The following is a 15310-nucleotide window of genomic DNA, read 5'->3' as shown; positions in this document are numbered from 1 at the left end:
GGCTTGGCCCTCCCTAGATCCACCCCCCACAAGAAGTGGGAGTTGTTGACCCTAGATCCACCCCCTCCAAGAAGTGGGAGCTGTTGCTCTAACTGACATCACTGCAAGACACTGTGACTTCAGTACAAGGCGCTGGTCGGGCTGCTCCCTGCTGGGCACAGCCGGGTGAGGACAGCTCTCACTCCCGGCGTGGCATACTGCTCAGGGCTCTGGTCTTGCTCTGCTCTTCTTCCTCTGACAGCTAATAAGCATCTCACTGCTTCCGCTTCTCAGTATCAAGACAAAAATCTATAATCCATTCAGTGTTCATATTACGAGTGAAAACGAGTAGGAAAATTACATACCTTAACCAGAGACAGGTCTATCTCAAGAACATTTGCAAGCTGGAAAAGAAAATTAAAAATTATTTTACATCCTAAGAATTATCAGTATATCATAATAAACAGTTATAGATAACTTATCCATCACCAGCAAAATTTAAATTATTAATAATGGAAATACTAAATAAATTTGGTAAGCAGAATTTTCTTCTTTCCTTATCTTTAAGACACTTAGAGTAATACAAATCCAGGCAGTGACCCTAACAACTTAGTGTGAATTATAATTACTTGAGCTACTTTAATTAGAAGTTTAATTAGAATTACTTAGCTTTAATTTTCTCTCATTTAAAATGAAAAAATTCTAGATCAGTCGTTTACAATGCTTTTACTATAAAGTCATATAAAGTTATTCAACCAAATTATAACTATATACATATGCAGGAAGTAACTTAAGAATAGTGACTTAAGTATATAATAGTCTAAGATCTAACCATGTACAGATTTTAAAAATATTTTAGTTATATCATTAAATAATTTTATCTACTTTACACAAACGTATTTTATAACCTTGAGGCTAAATTCTTTCATAAGATGCTGTCACACTTACCTCTGCAACATTAGTATGCTCATCTATTGACACAAATATCTTATAGAGCAGAGTTTCAAAATAATCACCTTGCACTCTATTCATTACAAAACCTTCAAGAGGAGGAACTAAAATAAACAAAAACAGATGTTTCTCAGTGATTTAATTTTATAAAAGAAGAAAGTTTTTTTCAAATATCTATTCAAAAAGAGACCTCCAACTTAGGAAATGAATTTAGCTTTTGATTCATTTTATCAACTCCACTGCAAGTTTTTCTAAAACTCCCAAAGTAAAGGTCATATACAAAATGCTGTCTACACATAGTGGACTCTGATGGCAGAGCATAAATTCACAAAAGTAATTTCACTCCCAGGGACCGCTCAGCATTACTGAGGCAGAGAAGTGCTTACAGGCGTGGACTCAGTAGAAAGGCAAGGGGACTGAGGTTTCTTCAGAATGGGGAAGCCCGCCAAGGGTATGTTTTTGATCAGTCTTAGGCAGCAGGATGTCTGGTCTGAAGCAGAGAAACAAGGGCTTCGAGCTGCCGTGCTATACAAAACCAGGGGGACATAAAGTATCAGCTCGCTGTCGTTCTCCCATCTTCCCCGCTCCATCCTGACAAAAGGGGAAACCCGTATGTGTGACTGCCATGTTTATCACTGATGTAATTTGCTCTTTGGGGCTTTCTATTCTGTATCCTTCTTAATGGGAAGAGGGTCAAAACCTGTGTCAGCACAAGAGGCTGCCCAGTCGCTACTGTCCACCTGGCAGTATACTCACTTCTCTCCATCTCTTTGGTCCAGATGCCCTACTCCGATTTACTAGGCTGCTCTTCCCGACCATAATGAAGAGGCACTATGCTTGCCTTGGCCAGTCTCCCCTGTGGGCACACTTCCCTTAAAAGCATTCTGGGAAGAAGACGTGTGCCTAGATCACCGGATGTCCCTGTGTCCTCTGACCCTAACACTACCTTACTGCACCCAAAACCTAAAAGTATTCCCAACAGAGAGCTATAAGACAAAACTCAAGTGAGCAAATGAAGACACTGTGAAGAACCACAATGTACACATCAGGCAGGGTAGGCTACCCAAGTTACTGCTCTGTCTCATGGCATTTTCTGATTTGGTGCTGCCCATGCTTCTAATCACCCAAGAACTGTTAAAGATCAAAGGTTTCTTTTTAAAAATATTTCAGCAATCCCATTTTTTTAATATAATTAATTCTTTTCCTACATTATCAACTATGTGAATAAGAAGTGTCAAAATTTACTGAATAGTTACTAAATGCCAGGCTATACTACTAGCTGCTTCATATATACAATTTCACTTAATCCTCTTAATACCAAGAGTTGTTAAAAACTATACCTTATCTTAGAGATGAAGAAACCAAGGCACTAAGAGGTTAGAAATACACAATTTACATTTGGGCAAAAAGAATTAGAAACTCTTTATCTCTACATAAAGAGATACAGAATAGTCTTCAATATATATTAAGTTAAAAAAGCAAAGCATGCGTTGGATACATCATTTAGGTAAGAATAAAATCACACAAAAAAGGATATATATATATATATATATATATTTGTGCATAGTACGTTTGTGAGAGAGTACATAGGCAGCTTAGCAGTAGTGGCCAAAAGAGAAACTGAGTAACTCAGGGCAGGCATCGGAAGCTGATGTTTTTATACTCTTTTGTAAGTCTAGTATTTTATAATCCTAATTACTGTCTACTCAAGAAGACATTAATAAAATAAAGAAAAATACCTGGAAATAGCAAAGAAAATTATTTTTTAGAAAAACAAAGGACAAGGAAGGCCTGGGCATAAACACATATAAACACAAACAAACCATAAAGGTCAGGACACTGGAGCATGACAACCCGATATGAGGGAGTATTTTTGTAATAAGCCCGATCACTCAGTTGTTAACAGTAAGGTCCCTGGAATTTTTTGACACTCTATATATTTGATTACACAAATATCTTAGAGTGCAGACGATATCACAAACAAGAATAGCTAAAAGATATGATGGAAAACGCACTTACAACACATAACCTTAATGTAACAAGTGCTTCTACAAATTGGTAAGAAATCTAACCTATAGAAAAAAAGCTCTCCTGTGTTCAAAGATGTTAACCACGTCACCAAAATAAATAAATAAGGAAATGATCTAAATAACCAGCAACAGAGGAATGGTTTAGTAAACTGAAAGCCTGTTCTTGTTCGTTTGTTGTTTAGTTGCCAAATGGTGTCTCTTTTGCAACCCCATAGACTGTAGCCCACCAGGTTCCTCTGTCCATGGGATTTCCCAGGCAAGAATACTGGAGCAGGTTACCATTTCCTTCTCCAATCAAACCTGTGTCTCTTGCACTGGCAGGAGGATTTTTTACCACTGAGCCACTTGGGAAGCCCCAAATTGAAATATACAAGGGTCTTAGTATTGATTTAACTTGGGGAGGGAGTGAAGAAAGGAGGAAGAGATAAGCCAACAATGATGGTCATTACATGAAAAAAAAAAGACACAGATATGTCTGGTGAAAATGAACAACATACAATTCTATGATATTACTGAATACATGTAGAAACTTATGCAGTGAACGAGGTTTAAAAGGTGACATAAATTTATAAAGACACTGATTTAATTTAGGATTGTAAGAAATTTACCTTGCATTTCTATTTTAATACAGTGTTTACACCACCATAAGATAAAAATAAAAAGGAGGAATTTAAGTAAAATCACCACAATGTGCTGTAACATAATGAGGAACAAATGGTTTTCTTTGAAAAATTCTAACACAAAGGTCCCAAGATGATGTGTGTCTAACTTATTAGGGTGATACACAGTGCCAGCAGCTAGCAGCCATTCAAAAAACATTGAGAAATATTACCACATACTCACCTGCTATACAACTGTCATCAGATATTGGTACATCCAGATAAACAAATCCTTTGTTATATAAACCTATAGAAGCAAAAGTATCTTGTTTTAGATGAAACAGTAAACATTAGTAGTTAAAAAAATAAAATAAAAACTTTATTCTTGATTTTCCATAGATTCTTACAACTTAATGGTATGTGAAAAAGACAAGACAGAAGAAAAAAAATATTATCAAAGCTTTCAAACTCTTGGTTTCCCTCAAATGCTCAGAACTGTAAAATTTTTCTTATGATTCATTCACGTAAATTTCTAATCTATGTGACTAATTACAGCCACACAGGAAAACAATGAACAAAGGTCACATTTCAAACAATACCACACCTTAAGAAATATTACTATTCTTATCTAATTGATAAATGATTGCTACTAATTGTTGATGGCTTAAAATAAGTTTTTATGTTGACAGAAGACCATTTCTACTAACCACTTACTATGGACTACATTGTAATCTAGTGATCCAGAGAGTTGAGGGCCTGCATCAATGATCTTATCAATAGCGCATTTCTCAGGCAAAGTGCATATCTAGGAAAAGCAAAATATTTTCAATTAAGTTCTGTCCAAATTAACTAATTGATAAGTCTCCTCAAATCTATTTACGTTTAAACCAATGATTATATGTCATTAATTAAATGAACTACCTGTTGTATTCATTCTTTACTCTAGAATTCAAACAGAAAAGGCTATGCACATAACCATCAGTTAAGGTGCCAAAGCATGCTATCAACGGAACTCACAAAACAAGTAATTTTAAGTGCCAATACTTGCTGATAAGTAACATGTTCACTAATAAATACTAATATTTATTCACCCTTTTTGAATTGAAATCTGATCAACATACTGATTCTGAATCTCTAAAATCAAAAATTACTTCACATGGCACAGGATTATTTTCAGTGACAAAATCACTATCTTATGAAAGAGTCTGGTATCTTTGCTTGGAAGTAAATGCCCTGAAGCAGAATTTCTAAGCCTTGCACTCAGTGGACTTATTCTGTCCTCGGAAGTAAAATAAAAAGCAAATTAAAAAGAAGTCCACATGCTCACTTAATTCCTTCAGCCTCAGGGATATGACTGGTCTCTAGGCACCTCGTCTACTGCTCCACCTCCTTCCTCTAAATCAACATCTCTTCTTAAATGTATATAGCTTGTAACAAATGTGGTCTGACCACTGGAAATAGCATTTCCCTTGATCTTGACCTTAGTGCTCTATCAAGCACCTAACACTTGAGTACAATATTTCAACACAGTGATTTAAGGGCACAGCAAACTGTCCGAAATAAAACCCTGGACTTTACTTCACTGTGACCAGAGTCATTATTTCACTTCTCTGTGTTCATTTTCCTCACATGTGAAATAGGCTACAAACAACCCCACACCACTGGGGTTGTTATGAGAATCAAATGAGACAATATAAAAAGCACTTGGAACAGTGTCTGGCACCCTGAGCACACACTAAGCGCTCAAAAAGTGTTATCAATGTTACTGCTGGTAGTTGCGGCATCACGTCAACCGTACATGAAACATCCATCTAATTAAATCCCCAGATGACTGGACATGAACCACATCAAGTCTCTCTCATTAATAAAGAGTATTTTCGAAACTTACCAATATTCTCGCCTACTGAGATCATTTACAATTTTGAATTTAAGTTTAATTTCCTTCAGGAACACCAAATAGTGTCACGTTTTTTAAAAAATTCTGCAACTATAGTTAAATATAATTTTTTTTAATAAAAATGCTTAATTTCTAAAGATACCTACCTTTATGTCATCTTCTGTGATATATGCGGCCTGCACCACCCACCAGGCCTCTATGGCAATTTCCACTGGCTTTACTGGTAAAAGATCACGTGCCGTTTTCCTTCTGAAAAATTTCTGCAATGGTTCAAATATCTGAGAATTTGCAATCAATCTAAAATTACTATTTTCTTTTTTATTAATCATGCTATAACAAGATCATTTCTAATAGGCTAAATATCTTTTAAAATTCTCACATTTTAAAATCTAAGGTATTTTAGATATACTGAATGGAGAAAGTCATTCTTAAATTATTTCAAAATAAATTACTTCAAAACACTATCATTAAATCTGAATCTAAATCCAGATATTCAAAAGAAACCCAGGTGAAAATGTGTATCAATTTCACTCATAAACTGAACCATGGGAGTGGAATGACTTAGGTTAGAAAATCAATGGAGCAGATTTTTAAAAATAAATGAAGCATCCTATGCCTTAAACATTTTAAATTCAATAAGCACTTAAGCTATAACCTAGAGATACTGATGAGCTGTTTTTGTATTGTTTCTGTATTAAGCATACTTTATTTGATCCAAGAAATCACAATTCATTATTTCTACTACTTATAAATTTAACAAGACTGTGTGATAAGAGGGACAAGAAATGAGAAGGAGAAACAACTAGCTTACTTTTGATGATCTGCACTGATTCATCAGATCAATGTATTGGTTTCTTCCTATGCCAAGAAGCCTTAGACCTAAAAGAAAGAGTCTTTCTTTTAAAATCATTGAATACATCTTGAAAAGTCAGTACACACCCAAGTCTACTAAGGAAAAAACCTTTGACTTTTGTTTCTCTTTTGATTATTACTGACAATTAGGATCAAATTAAAAAGAAGTCTTCAAACGAAATACAAAAGAAAACCAATTGGGAGAGAGAAATTCATGCTGACACTTTTGACAATGCTAAATGAGAAAATTTTTTAAAAGCAGAAGTCCTCCCAATTCCAGGAAGTCAAAGTGTACTTCTCAGCAAAAGTTTCTTCTTAACACAACAGAACTGTCACATTTCAAATAGACACACTTCATTAAAATAAGTATAATATAAAAAAGGCAGCGAATTTTGTTAGTAAAAACCATGTATTTTGCTGCAAAAATACTGTGAGTGAATTTTCTTCCTCATTTAGTATATACCACAGCCCAAGTATGAAAAGGCACTTCACTGTATAGAAAGAGACTAGTCCCCTTTGTCTGATTCTGCCACTCCAAAATATCCCTCTCTTAGACATTTAAAACTACATCTCATACCTGACTTATACCACCTGATAAAATTATCAATAATCTTGCTTATGTTCTCATCTTTCATGTTAAAATCCACACATTACAACACAGACAAGAGCACACATGCACAAAGACACTAAACATTACCTGGCTCAGAGTAATACTTACAGTCAGCAGCAGTGAAATTGGGCAATGAATCATAACTTTTCTCACTGTTCATAATGTCCTTTTATAAAGAAAAAAAAGTAAATGTTAAATGCAAAACATCCTTACACAAAACACTGAGATCGGAGTTTGGCAACCCAGGGCACACATGTCACACAGCGGCACATACCACGTGGTCTCCTGTCTAATAACTGAAGGTCAGGCTTTCAGGTCTGGGTTCCTCACAGTGCTGTGAAGCCCAGACAGTTGCCCTGCAACCTCTGCCCTGCAGAGGCTATGCAAGGAATACCTCCCTTCGAGCTCAGGGTTGCAGGCTCTCCACACTTCATACCTGATCCTAGACTCCTACCCCAGGACAAGAGAGAATCCCAAGAGAAGGCCTGACAGTGGGTCACGGCACTGCCAACAAAGACCTAACCACTTGGTAGTCTTTGCTCCTCCAAGTCGCAACCAGCAACACAAAGTCAGTATCTGGCTTCTTCCAACCCTCATCTGTTTCTCTAGTAATAAACCAGCTGTTTACTGTGGGGATAAGACCCATTTCCAACCCAGAAGTTATACCCAGTGGTTTAAGAACAGAAATCAGAGAATAGCAAGCACATGGATGCAACTGAAAGCTGGAAACTGGGACAAAATCTCGCTCTGTTATCTCCCCCAAGCCTGTGGAGGACACCAGGAAAATATCAGAGAGACAGCAACAACCACTCTACGTACTGCTCAGCGGCCACCTTCTGTATGCTGCCCTGGTTCCGGGGAAAAGGACTGACAGAAACCCCGCTGCCAGGCGTCAACCTTTACTTTGTATTTCCTCCCAAATTGAGAGACAGGAGACACGGGGCGGTAGCAGTGCCTTGGAAAGGGGGCTTAAGAAGACAGGCAGAGGGAGCTCCTGTGAAGGCAGCCTTATCCTAAGGGCAGGTAACCTCATCTCTACCGCAGGCGCCCAGCTCCTTCCGTTCTATGTGCCCTCTGCTCTTCAAGGGGCCAGTGAGCCCAGAACAGCAGCACTCAAACAGAATTAAATCACCACTGAATACCAGATAAATACTGCCCATTTTTACATAAAGCTCCCTTAAAAGCAGTATACAAACTAGTACTTAAGGCTATTCAACACAAGCCTAAACACTGCCTTTGGAAAAAGGCTAACATCTAAAAGGTAATAATCACAGAAAGATTAGCAGTCAGGACCAGTAATCTATTTCTACTCTTCTGACACATGCATTATATAATGTTGAGTCTATATCATCAATGATTCTTTCTACAGTTAGCACATAGCTAAATACATTAAGCTTCAAAGCTTAATGTTCAAATCTGTCACCACATTTTCAACCTTAACCATGGTATTAAAAGCAATCAATTTTATACAAACTGTGCTAACATAAATGACTGATTAACCTACAGCAGCACAAGGGGTCAACATCCTCAAGAACACAGAATAAGAACAGATACTTCCCCACCGTGAAAACACTGCTAGGACAACAGCTTGTAGCACAACAGCTACCTTGTAAACAACTGTGCTTTTTACACCATCAGTTCAGAAACAATGTCCACTGTGGCTGGGTGCCACAAAGCTGGTCATCGTCCACAAAGTGTCGGTGACGTGAAGTCTCACCCCTCCCCTAGATTCATACATCCTGTAAACTCACCTCCATGATCCCAGTATAATATGAGAATGGTGTTATCCTCAGGCCTTTTACCATGATGTCTGATAAATGATAAGGGTACAGCATGAGATGATCTCGACTGTACTTCAACAGTTCCTCGTAGTACTTCCGTTCATCTTTCTTGACATGCTTAACTGGGAGACAAAGGGAAATTCTCCAGTTTTATTTGACGTCTTACCAGTAAATGCAATGTTAAATTCTTTACAAGTTAGTGTTGTAAATGCAATGTTAAATTCTTTACAAGCTAGTATTAATTAAAAATAAAAATATGTAAACTGGAAGACAAAAAAAAAACCTAAGCTGGAACAAAGAAACAATTATAGCACAAGAAACAGACTTCAGAGAATATAAGTAAAATGTATAATGGGACAGATAAGTACAGAAGTAATTCTTAACAAATCAAAAAGCAAAGAAAGCGAGCATGGAATGTCTCCCCACCCCCCACCCCCAAACCATAAGCTATAAACCATCCAACCCCTTAGTATGATACTTTACAAAATAGCCAATCTGAATGGCAGCTTTCTATGAATCAAGTCTATTTTAAAAAATTATTTGCTGGTCTTTGTGCTTTAAATGTAAAAAGACCTCTGAGTTCCATAGAATACACACTTTACATAGAAAACCTCTCTCTGAAATACTATGTTTAAAATAAGAGTAACAAATGGGAGGGAAGATCAGCAGAATAATCTGACAGATAAAAGTCAAACATTAAAAAAGAGAAGTTCAAAAAACATGGAGCCAATTATGTTTAAAATTTGTTCCAATTATTATAGAAAGAGGCTTTATTAAAGTTACATTATTTGGAAAATTTATAGAAAACAAAACAAAAAACTCAAAGTCAAAAATCAAGAAGTAATATAATTCTTTCTGGCACATTTTCTCACAAAAAGTAAAAAAGAGGACATCTGAATCGAAATTAGTACTCTGTAGGTAAAATAAATCTATAAACAAGACTCTAAAAAATAATTTTCATTGGAATTAGAAGGAAAAATCTACTTGCTAATGCAACTTATTGTTAGGTGTAATGGGTCATTATAGAATTTCATAAAGTCTGTACATGAACGATTTCAGTACTATGAAATACGGTGAAAAGATAGGAGAGATTTATGAAAATGATAACTCAGTAACAGTCAATTCTATCTCAATGTAAAAATCTCTCTACTTACCTAAGTTATTTCTATATCGTAACTGATTACGGATACTGTACAGGACAACCTGCTTCTCATATTCTCTCTGTGAATTTCCAAGACTCTAAAAAAAAAAATTCAAATAGATTTTAAATAACTAAACCAACAGTACTCTTCCTCCTTAAAATTTCAATACCATGCCCCCCAATTTTATCCTGGAATCTCTAAGTTTAAGAACTGAGTAAAGGTTTTCTTAAACTTTATCATACAAATTTTCCTGCAATGGTATTAGAGCAAAAAAAACCAATGTGTTTATCTTCAGTCTGCCTCTCTAAAAGGATTTACTGACTCTATCTAAAGTATTTTATATGTGTGTATGTGTGTATATATATATATATGTATGTATATACATATAAAGAGCAGTCAGAGAGCATAACTGCACTTAACAAAAAACTAAATTTTACTAAAAAAAAATTTCCTTCTTGCCGGTTTCCAATTTGTGTGAATAGGATGGATGGTTTCTTGCACCTACATTTTTTTAAATTTAAGAATGGCCACTAAGAACAGATCCCTGTCTGATAACTACTTACAGAAGGCTATGATTATTAAAAATTAAGATTTCTGAGGAATGCATATTTCAAATGTACCTCTAAATAAGATTATTTCCTAAAAACGTCATCTAATGGTCTCATTAGAAGACATTTAGACAAGTCTAGAAAATAAGAGTTGCCTAAATTTCCGATATATTTTTTAATGAGCAAAATACTTTCTAGCTGTGAACTTAAGTGTTTTAAGTTCAAAATTGGTTTTTCATGAAAGCAAAGTGTAAGCTGGTCTGATTAGAGTTACCATTACATTCAATGTGAGACCATAAACTTCATTTAATATGTGACTGCTATCCCCCTTCTAATTATTAGCCATGATCTTTCCAACATACTATAAAAAACATCTTAAGAGATTAATGGAATGTTCATTGGAAGGACTGATGCTGAAGCTGAAACTCCAATACTTTGGCCACCTGATGCAAAGAACTGACTCATTGGAAAAGATCATGGTGCTGGGAAAGATTGAAGGCAGGAGGAGAAGAGAACAACAGAGGATGAGATGGTTGAATGGCATCACCGACTCAATGGACAAGAGTTTGAGTAAATTCCAGGAGGTGGTGATGGACAGGGAGGCCTGGTGTGGTGCAATCCATGGGGTCGCAAAGAGTCAGACATGACTGAGGTACTGAAGAGATTAATGACAGAAAAGATCAGAGGATTCAGTTACTATACACCTTACTTGTAGGTTTTTGAAAGCCAAGGTACATGTCCACATACATACTTTCATTTAAGGCCATCTTCATAAGACAGATGAAACACATTTAACTGGTACATAACTGGAACTATTGGTGGGTAGCATTTTAAGAAAAAAGGGACATAATGCGAGAAAACTAAAATGCTGAAATACATGTGCTTACATTATTTTCATCCACTTTAATATTACAGGTAGTTAGAAGTTAAAGTTTATCACAGAGAAACTGCTCTCCCATCTCTGATGCAGCCCCAAAGCCAAGCTCAGGACTGAAGATATTTAGGGGATTCAAAATACCAGGCTTTCTGTAAAACTTTTAAAGGATCTCCTCTAGCTCTACTGCCAAATAAAAGTCTCTTTTTCAGGGAACACAAAACACAAATACACACACACACTCACTCACTCACTCAGCAGACAATCTGCTAAAATCTTAGCAACTCTCAAACTTGAGGATTTGCTCTTCTGTTTCAAAATAAGTCCCTTAATTTATCCTAACTTACAACCATTTTCTTCCTTTAAAATTCTGTTCCTGGTTAACTCCAGGATACAAAGTGTAAATCAAACCACTTACACAAAATATAAGGGCCCTGTTATTTGTAAGCTAATTAGAGAATAGAGCTATTAAACATCTAAGTCTTTGCCATAGTCATTAATTAATGACTGGTTCTGATCAATACATGTGTGCACGCACAAATAACTAAAAGCTACATCAAAAGCTGATTCTATTCTTCACTACCCTGGTACATAAAATATTAACTGCTTTGTTCACAAAGATTCTTTGCCTTCTCTTCCACTCCTACCCCAAATTTCCCACCATTCACATTTTAAAACACTGTTGCCTCTATAGGAGGCAACTAAAGAAAGGTCATTTTACTCTGAGACAGTGCTGACCCTGCAGAAACTCCAACCAGGTCTGATAAATGAAGCTGGGCTGCATATAAAAGGAACTGTAACAGATGGAGTGCCACAGAAACTGGCTGTAAAACATCCACTGTGCATCAGATTAGCATAAAGCATTTTTTTCTAAAGCTTTTGCTCCACAAATCCTGTCCCAATGTGCACCCCCCCAAAGAAGTACATAGTATTTTTTTTTTAAATTGACCCTCCTTGGATCACACAGAACCATATCATAAAATCTCCCTTCAGATAAAACAACTATGAACTATTTTGAACAATGAATACGGGTAAACCTATAGTTTTACCAGTAATCCTCAAACCCACAAAAATCCCCCCCCCCCAAATCCTCAAACAATGGTGTGATCCACAACTTTTTAATATATTCTTGGAAGTCTAGTATAGCTCACACCAAGTAAAAAAACCTTTCACCTTATTTATACAAAAAAATTTTTTATTTTTTAAATTATTTTAAAAATTAAGAAAAATCTGAATCACCTTCCCCCAGCTTTCAGAAATGAATCACTTCCAAATTAAATGCCTCAAAACCTACTGGAAACTCCTATCAAAATACTTAGTATCTGTTAACACCAAAAAAAAAACCCCAAATTCTTTTCACACAAGGACTATTCCCCACTTTTAAACTGACTGAGCTTTAGCTCCAGGAAAAAAATCTCAAACTGATGCTATCATTCCTTCACTCCAAAAATATTTACTGGAAGACAACTACAACCCTAGAGACGAGAGATACAGTGCTGGGGGTCAACTACTCTAGATTTAAGTCAGGGAAACCTTCTGGAGGAGTTAACATCTGGATTCAAGAAGAAGCAACAAGTAATCTATGGAGACAAGTGGTAAAAGAGCTGTGTTTGCATTTTAGAACCTTACCCCAGTATAGTATAGGGAATGGATAGGAGGGTCTTTTTCTGAAGGCAAGAGACCAGAGAGAAAGCTGATGTAGTAAACCAAGGTAGAGCCTGACCTACGAAAACAGAGCAAGGCTAAGTCCACGAAGTAACTCATACAGTTTTGCAACACCTTCGACAAGTGGAAGCTTATCCTAAGCTAAAACATCAATTCTTTTAATTGATGTTACCAAAAGAAGTTTTAATTTAATGTTATGTTTGTACCAGATTATAACAGTTTGGAGATTATTTTAATAGTTGTGACTAAGGTTTAGAAAGGCTTTTGCCAACACTAATTAAGATCGATTATTTCTGTTGGACATAATGGAATCAGCCATCTCATATCTATTAAGCTACATTTATTGTTGTGAAAGGAAGAGTAAACATGGAAACAAAGGATTACTGGTTCTTCCAGTTGTCTTGCCATATGCCACACAAAACTCTAAAAACAGAAAGTGTCCATCAAGGTCCTCATTCAAGCTTAACAAGAGAAACTTATTCCTCCAGGTTTAGGGCTTTCTTCTTCCTGCTCAAGATTAATGTCACAAGGGCAGCCCCTGCCACCCAAGAATTCAGAGTTCCTTAAATTTATCTTTCCACTTTCTTGGGTTTTGGTATCTCGAAGTGAAAGCATTTTCTCTGCCACATCATACAGTGCCAGAACCTTAAATTATTCATTACCTGGAACTAAGACCCCAAGCTGAGAGAGGAGGCAAAGTAACAATCTTTATACCATCACCACCACCATCCCAAACCCTCCAAATATGCCAGTGTTCAGAACCAATGGAAAACAAAATTTCACTCCCAACCAAGTAAAACGGTGGGAACCTGAAGGTCAACCGATGACCAGAGAAAAACAGTGCCTTCTCTACAGCATTCATCACTTCCTTCATAAGCTTCAACACCACTCGCCATACCACGTATTTACTCATTTGTTTACTGTCTTTCTTTTCTAAAATGTTAAGCTCCATGAAGACAGGGCTTTCCTTGTGTTGACTGCTGCAAATTACCTGCACCTAAAACAAGGCATAGTACATAGTAGGTGTTAAACAGGTATCTGGGAAACTGAGTAAAAAGCACACTCAAGCATTTGAGAACTATTTCTGAGGGGGAAAAAAAGACCAAACCTCCTTGTCACTCTCTTGTTGCAACATCTCTAATAAATCCATCTCGTTGGCAGGCTAAAGTCCAACAAAAGAAAGCAAGAAAGCTCTTCAAAATCCGGCCCTGACAGCTCCCACCCCCAAGCACTAACCAAGCCCCACCTCCAGACAGTGAAAGCACGCTTTCACTCATCTAAGCTTTTTAAAATGACTTTCTCTCTCGTTGGAAAATCTTTAATCCCCCTCTTTTCTAGCTATCTCTTATTCGTCTTTTAAAACCCATTTTAAATGCCTCTCCTACACATCCTCCCGATGCTCCATTGACAGTTTCTGAGTCCCCTATACTATGATGCTGGTTCGTGTGAGCAGCTATCAGCCTGTAACGCAGTCATTTGTTTCTCGTCCCTTTGCCACCATCCCCAAGTTCTCAAGATCAGGAGCTGTGTTTCAAATTTGTTTCGAAGGTTAGTCTAGCCCAGTGCCTGGTGAAACGGAGACCGCGTGCGAAGGCGCCAGGCGAATCCAGCGGACACCGTGCCATGCCATTTCGCAACAACCCCATCCTGCCCTTGTGGCCCCAGAGCCACCCCCTCCCCATCCGCGGGTTTGGGGTCGGTTAAATCCAGACCTTTAGCGGGGGCAAGGCCGGGAGTGAGCCCAGAAGCACGCGAGCAGGTGGCGGCAGGGCGGGACCGGGTCCCCAGCTTCCGTACCTGCCTCACGTTGGCCGGCAGCTTGCTCCAGGGGTAGTTGTGCCGGATGTGGAACTCCACGTCTATGTTCATGATGCCGGGAGCCTGGGCGGGCGGCAGCGGCCGGGATCGCCGCTGGCACGACGCCTCCCGCCTGCCAGCCCTCGGCCCGTCCGGGGAGCTCGCGGGAGGCCCCGCGACTCACACTGCGGACGGCCCAGGCTGCCCCATGGCCTGGGCTCCCGACAGCTCGGCGCGGCCCGGGCCACGGGGCACGGGAGCAGCGGAGAGGGGCGGCCGGACACCTCGGCGGCTCCAAGTTTCTTCCTAGTTTCGGGCTGGCCGGAAATGGCTTCGTGTGTGCGTCACTTCCGCTCGCCGGAGTGGGGCCGAGGGGCGGGGCCGGGACTGGCCTGCTGCCCAGCCCCCTGCACCCAAGTGGACCAGGTTGGTGGAGCCGGGTGGTACCCGGATAGTGACTCCGTGACCGCGCGCCCCGTATCCCTCTGTTAGTCTCTGGATGAATCAGTTGGGTTTGTAATGTCATTGCTGGATGACCCACTTTCCCCAAATGTGAGCCCGGGTGGCCCTGGAGCAGGCGGTTAC

The 15310-nt window shown here is 38.4% G+C and overlaps 1 protein-coding gene across 5 annotated transcripts in view; it reads right to left on the bottom strand.

The window, feature by feature from the left end:
- FAM91A1 (family with sequence similarity 91 member A1) overlaps positions 1–15058 on the bottom strand; it is a 43623-nt gene extending 28565 nt beyond the window's left edge. For 2 of the 5 annotated variants that reach the window (XM_043483486.1, XM_043483487.1), the window contains exons 1-10: positions 14726–15048; positions 9854–9938; positions 8670–8821; positions 7027–7084; positions 6268–6335; positions 5603–5734; positions 4274–4364; positions 3804–3866; positions 928–1034; positions 345–383 (exon numbers count right to left, since the gene is read on the bottom strand). In XM_043483486.1, the coding sequence (XP_043339421.1) occupies positions 345–383; positions 928–1034; positions 3804–3866; positions 4274–4364; positions 5603–5734; positions 6268–6335; positions 7027–7084; positions 8670–8821; positions 9854–9938; positions 14726–14797 (867 nt within the window). In that variant the 5' untranslated portion in view covers positions 14798–15048. Of the gene's footprint in view, positions 1–344; positions 384–927; positions 1035–3803; positions 3867–4266; positions 4365–5602; positions 5735–6267; positions 6336–7026; positions 7085–8669; positions 8822–9853; positions 9939–14640 lie in introns of those variants that run through there. The other 3 variants (XM_043483488.1, XM_043483489.1, XM_043483490.1) reach the window with 3 other exon arrangements.
- Between the last annotated feature and the right edge of the window lie 252 nt (positions 15059–15310).

The sequence above is a fragment of the Cervus canadensis genome, chromosome 12 (assembly GCF_019320065.1).
Source record: "Cervus canadensis isolate Bull #8, Minnesota chromosome 12, ASM1932006v1, whole genome shotgun sequence".
NCBI lineage: Eukaryota > Metazoa > Chordata > Mammalia > Artiodactyla > Cervidae > Cervus > Cervus canadensis.
This window is presented reverse-complemented; position numbering and strand designations above follow the sequence as displayed.